Source organism: Nesoenas mayeri, assembly GCF_963082525.1.
Source record: "Nesoenas mayeri genome assembly, chromosome: 6".
Taxonomy (NCBI): Eukaryota; Metazoa; Chordata; class Aves; order Columbiformes; family Columbidae; genus Nesoenas; species Nesoenas mayeri.
In genome coordinates this window covers 22,205,322-22,211,321 of record NC_137545.1, presented here as the reverse complement: position 1 = coordinate 22,211,321, position 6,000 = coordinate 22,205,322, and the positions used below count along the sequence as shown (strand labels likewise).

Genomic DNA, 6,000 nt, shown 5'->3' with positions numbered 1-6,000 from the left:
AGCGCCGCGCCTTCTGTAAGCGCAGTGAAGTTGTCGGGGCTGGGTCAGTGCTTGCCTGTGCCCCTCTGGGTGGTGAAGACGTGTGAAACGAAGCAGGCAGTTTCAGAAGAGGCTCTGTGCTATCTTATGCAATATGCAGAAAATTATGTTGGCATCTTCATCTCTCATTTGGAGAACAGCGGCAGCCAAATAGTGACCAGAAATTTCTGGTCGAATGATATCTCAAAATTTTTCATTACATCAGCTGCACTTTCAGGAGAGCCAGGCAGGGGGAAATTATGATTTTGTGTTTGTTACAGAAGGGACTGGGATGAGGGGTTTTGGCAGTTGGCAATGCTCAGCGTATTACAGGTGCAGTTCTCCGCCTCGGGCAACACATCGTGTGTGGATTCCATCTCAAAAAGCCCTATAGATTGGAGGCTCCCAGAAGACACGAGATGTTTTGATGCTATAGTTAGACCAGTGTAATTGGAGGTGTAATTTTCACTAGCAACCCGAAGTTTATTTGTTTTATTTCAACTGTCTCTTTCCTTTTATGCTGCTGTTTACTTTCATTAATTGCAAGTGTAGTAACTTATGCTGGTAGTTAAAACTACCTTGTCTAAACGGGTGAAAGTGAAGCAGTCCCACAGCAGGCTTGCAGACGGTTCTGCAGGAGCCTGTGTTCTGCAGTCCCACCAGGAACCTGGGGCTTCCTGATCTTACACCATCAAAAAAAGAAACTTTAGATTAGTCATTGTTCATGCATTTAGGTGATAACCTAATTGAAATTCACTACGAGCACAAGCTTTATTGCTGTGAAATCTCCAAGGAGAACGTTCCGTTCCTCTGGCAGCAGACATGGGATCATCTCTTAAAACTGCCGACACCAACCTTGGCACGGGCTGCAGAATTTCACATCTTGTAACCCAGCTGAATTACCATGTACTTGCGCTTTGTTACAACACGCGAACAGAACTGAGTCACCCAGGAAGAGACGTTTGCCATGGTCAGGTTTTTCCACATCCTTGCGTGAAGCTTTCCTGCCTGGCCCCAAGCGCCAGCAACCTGTGCATGCCGGGGCGGTGTGCGCCGTGCCGGGGCGGTGTGCGCCGTGCCGGGGCGGTGTGCAGGTGGTGCTGCCTGCAGGCTGCCTGTGCAGCCGGGCCGGCGTGCACCTCGTCGGTGCTTGGCCGTGGCGGCAGCTGAGCTGGCGTGCCTGGCGTGCCGGAGCTGCTGGGCAAGCTCGGGGCAGAGAGCGTGCGTCCCAGCGCGCTTCGCTCACCTCGGGGAAGGCAGCAGCGTGCCTGCCGTCCACAGAGCTGCATCCACGGTGTTCAGGAAACACTGGTATCGCTATGAGGAATATTTTTAGTGATTTCTTTCTCCCAGCTGTTTGTAATAGCTCATGCAAATTATGCAAACATTTGCACAGGCTGTTGGAGTGTGAGTTCCCAGGCTCTGTTCCTCCTGTGCCCCATGGCTTTTACTGTAGCATGTTTTTGGTGACGGGCTCTGATTTTGGGTTATCTGAGCATGGGTAAGAAAGTCTGTAAATCCACGGAGCATATGGGTTAATGAAAGCTTTTCTCTTCACAGGTTTTGCTGTGGTATATTTTGTCATTATGAGATGTCGTCTACCAGTGCTTCATTTGTGCAAATTAGATTTGATGACTTGCAGTTTTTTGAGAACTGCGGTGGAGGCAGTTTCGGAAGTGTCTACCGAGCACGATGGATTTCTCAAGACAAGGAGGTGGCTGTAAAGAAGCTGCTGAAAATAGAAAAAGAGGTAAGAGGTTACTTTTAATTCACTTTGTCTGCTGTGCAAACAAGGACAGAAGTTCTTTTCCAGTGCTTTCCATCCTCTAGCTAATTGAGGCAAACTACGTTGGGCTTCTTGTTTGTTTAATTACAAAACCCCACAACTGGATGACGTTACAACAAAGACGTACTGAGGTGGCCCCAGCCAAGGGTGTCTCTGATTTAAAGTTTTATTGTTTTACTGTTTCTTTACTGTCCTCCCCCACTTTTCATGTTTAGCAGCTCTGCCCTGGCCCTGAGGAGACACTGCAGCTGTGGAGCTAGTAATTTCCCCTTGACACTGCTGGGCGTGTTGCTAGATAGGAATCCTCTCGGCCCTCAGCTTTGTACAGCCCCAGCAGAGACACTGTACGTGGTCCTCAGAGTGGTCCAGTCTCCCTGCTAGTGACCACCAGTGAGGACGCACCAGTGTAGTGATGTACAGCATGGTTACTGGACCGCTGTTCCAGCGTGACTATATCTAGCTTGTATACAACATACTCAGAGTATTTTAGGAAGACAGAAGCTGGAGGACAGCAGAGCAGTGCTAGGGATGATATGCTTAGTAATTAATATGACACCAAAGTTCATCCACTGCTGCAGCAACAAAGTTAGCATGATTATATCGTGCTTAGTGATGTGATAAGCATGCTTGATCATGATTAAGCGAGTTGCTATCTAAAATAATTTGGAAGAATCTCATGATTTTTCCAGAATGTTGGGAGATGTACACCTTCCATCCAATGTCAGTTTGTACTGTTCTCTTGATTTTTACTATTTGTTAATATCAAAAGATACACCAAGACAAGTACGGTTGGTGCTATGCAGTATCAGTAATGTGCTCCTTAAAAATCAACTGGCTGGCACATCTCCGTAGTGGTCAGTGAAGTATCTTGGTTGAACAGGTGTGTTTCTAGTGGGATTACACAGGAGTCTGTGCTAGACCTGTTGCTAGGTACTTCAGGCATTTTTGAAAGAAAACTTAAACCCAATATTACTACTTTTTGTGATGGCATAAAGCTTAGTGGAATGGGAAATGATGCAGAAAGAAGGCCAGTCAGAAGTCTTGCAGTTGGGCCATCCAAGCAAAACTTTTTTTTTCTTTGAACAGCCAAATGCAATGTTCAGCTTGTAGTAATGAGGAACACAGGATACGCACTAGGAAAAGGAAACCATATGCTGGAAAGAATTTAGTATAATTTTAAGGGTTTATTTAGGGATTAATGAAGACTTGCAACTCATTAAGAGCTCAGATCATCATGGTGTTAGGCAAATTAGGTTGATGCCCTTGCATATCCAAATAGGGATCAAGTCTTTTGTAAGAACCTACAGGCTTTATCTTGCAATGTGTTGCTGGAGAAATAGGTGTGAGGCTGTAGGTGCAGACCCAGCTCTTTTGTGCTTAAAAGAATGTAAACAAACTGGAGGGGCAGTCCAGAGGACTGCGAAACACACTCAGGGTGGAAAGTAGGGGGACCGTGGAGGTGTGTATGTCTGGATGGGATGATGGACATCACCCATCAGGATGAGTTGATGGGAGCCTTCCAGCACAAAATTGTTTGTTTTCTTTCATACTGGTCATCATTTGCAGCCTAAACTAACAAATGGGTTATAGTTGGGAGCAGCTTGATATGGGCACCTTCTCTTGAAAGTTTTCTGGAGGGGCAGCAGAGAGGCAAGTGATGATGCCTTAAATAAGTCTAGTGAGTTTTGCCAGAACTTGTCTGTCAAAAACCCTAGAGAATTAAAAAATAGGAGCTTGCTTACAAAAATTGCTTTTTCACATGGAGAAAATGCTGGACTCGTTTAATCTAGTGCAAAGTGTTATTGTAAGAACTAATGTTTGGGATCTGAAGCCAGACAAATTAGAATGGGAAATAAAGCACAAATTATATGGAGGGAGGATGAGTAACGCTTGGAGCAGACTACAAAGGGAAGGAACCAAAATGGAGAATCCTTTCCATGTCTTCATGTCTTCACACTGAGATGTCTTTTTGGACGATTGTTTTTGTCAAGCTGTTGAGCTCAACACAAGAGCAGCTTGCTGAATAATAGTGGCCTGTGATGTACTAGAGGCCAACCTCAGTGGCCTAAAGGCCTCTTCAGACCCTTATGGCTCTCAGTTTACATATGTAGTATGTTTATCTGTAGTCCTGACAATAATGAACATCTGTGATGGAACTGTGCTGAAAGTCATGGTGAGTCAATGGCTTTTCTGATAGCAGTAGAAAAATAACTTGCCATAGCTCTGTGTATCTGTGTTTAGTAGATATTTGGAGTGGTTGTATTTAGTCCAGAAAACTAGATATTACCCTTTCTGGTTTATTTGAAAGGAAGTGTCCTTTTAACTCCGTGACTGATTGTTTTGTGTTTCTGGTAACTCCTGCCAATAATCCATAACAAGTGACTAAAGGAAAAACAGCGAAGGGTTGGGAAAAGCTTGCTCAGAGGAATTTTGTGCTAGCCGAGTCCAAGGGCACAAGCCTAGTCAATACAGCTGCGGTATCATCCTGCAAATATGTTGTATCTGTGTTTCATTTTATTAAACAAGCCAATCAAAGACAGCAAAGGTCTTGAAGGCTTTATATTGGCCAAGTGGCTAACAAGTTCAAACATGTGAAACAAAGCCATTTTTGTTCCAGTATATAGCAGCATATCATACTAAAATATGTGCTCAGAAAAACTTACATAAATACTTGGAAGGGTGTTGCTCAGGCAGATTTTTTCAAAATTCTTTAAAATTTGAGAAATGCAAAGACATCTGCAAGGCATTTCCTTTGTATAGACAGGCAGTAAAATGTGACTGTGCAGAAAGAGATGTGTGTTCATGTGAATAAAATACAGTTAAATACAGCTAAATAGATGTGCTGAGAAAAGTAAATATGCTGCAAGGCCTTGATTAGAGTATCAGATCGGAAACTGGACAAGACTTAAGTAAACCATAGGAGTGTGTCTTGAGTAATTAAAGAATAGCAAAACCAAAATTAAATTGCTGTTTTACTGTCTAGTCCAAGCACTTTTGCAATTTTTGGTTGTAAGTAGGGAACAGGTGTTCCTTGTCAATTATTTTATGGAAAATCAAACAATCAGCGTGATGTTTATGATGCATATGGAGGGAGTGGAAATGCCTCCTGTCATAGGATGTGCCCTTGCTCCCTTTGATAATTATGTGCACTCATTGATGAAAATTGCACACCTACTACTCAGGAAGTTATTTGGTATTTCTGTGAATGATTTATATGAATTATTGGCTAAGCTTCCACTGAAATAGATGGGAGAGATTGGGCTCAAAGGCCTTATTCTGCAAATTACTAGCAGTTCTTTGGACTCCCTTATCTGGAGCAGATAACTGCCGGAGTGAAATCTTACAACCTTTTGTTTTATGCCTTGCCATGCCAGCTTTTCACTGAATAGCGCTCGTCTCCTTTGATGATCGGTACATCTCTGAAGTTCACCTGTTACTTGTTGCTGCTTTTGAATGCTGTGGAATTTTACCCGAAATTTGAATTTAATTTTAATGTCACTGCTCTTTTGAAGTACTCCATGATCCGTGAACTGTCTCTGTGCTCTTGATGGACAGCAGTGTTGTGTCTGATTTGCTTGCTTCAGCTGTTACAACCACCGTACTGAGGTGCAAGGTGGTTTGGTTTCATGCAGTACAGCTGGTCCTGGATTCCTTCAAAATGCTGGTGGTGCCCTGTGTAAACTGTAGGAGAGTAACAGAAGAAAAAACAGCAAATGTAACTGTAATCTTATTGGGAAATACTTCTGGGGAACTAACCTGTGGATAAAAGATGTTGAGTAGGATTAGCTGTACATGCAGCTGTTCAGTCATGTTTGAGTTTTATGAGACTCAAAAATAAAAACATGTTTTTACTAGTTTTGATGCTGTATTACTGGAAGTCTGACTACATGGAAATTAATTAATTTTATATTGCCAGGTTTTCTTTTATGTAATACGTGTGCAATAAGATTTAGAGGATCTTTTAATGCTTTGTAAAACTTTTCATATGGAATATAATGCAGTTTGTTCAATTTTGGTTTTATGATCCACTTCTGGAAGGGGCTGTCCAAAGAACACAGATTGTGCCTATACCTTCTGAAGGGGATGAGTTAAATATAACCACATGCATGTCACTGGACTTACCTCACTCATGTTTGTAGTCCTAAAAGAGAGCATGTGGTAATTTTAATGTGGGTCATGAGAGTAAGGACTGGGAA

General features: G+C 42.9%; 1 protein-coding gene across 1 annotated transcript in view; it reads left to right on the top strand.

Annotated features, from left to right (window-relative positions):
* Window positions 1–1,609: 1,609 nt before the first annotated feature.
* Window positions 1,610–6,000, top strand: part of MAP3K20 (mitogen-activated protein kinase kinase kinase 20) — a gene marked incomplete at its 5' end in the record, with an annotated part of 54,746 nt that continues 50,355 nt past the window's right edge. The window contains one exon of the mRNA XM_080346891.1: window positions 1,610–1,768. Within this exon, the coding sequence (XP_080203017.1) occupies window positions 1,610–1,768 (159 nt within the window). The remainder of the gene's footprint in view (window positions 1,769–6,000) is intronic.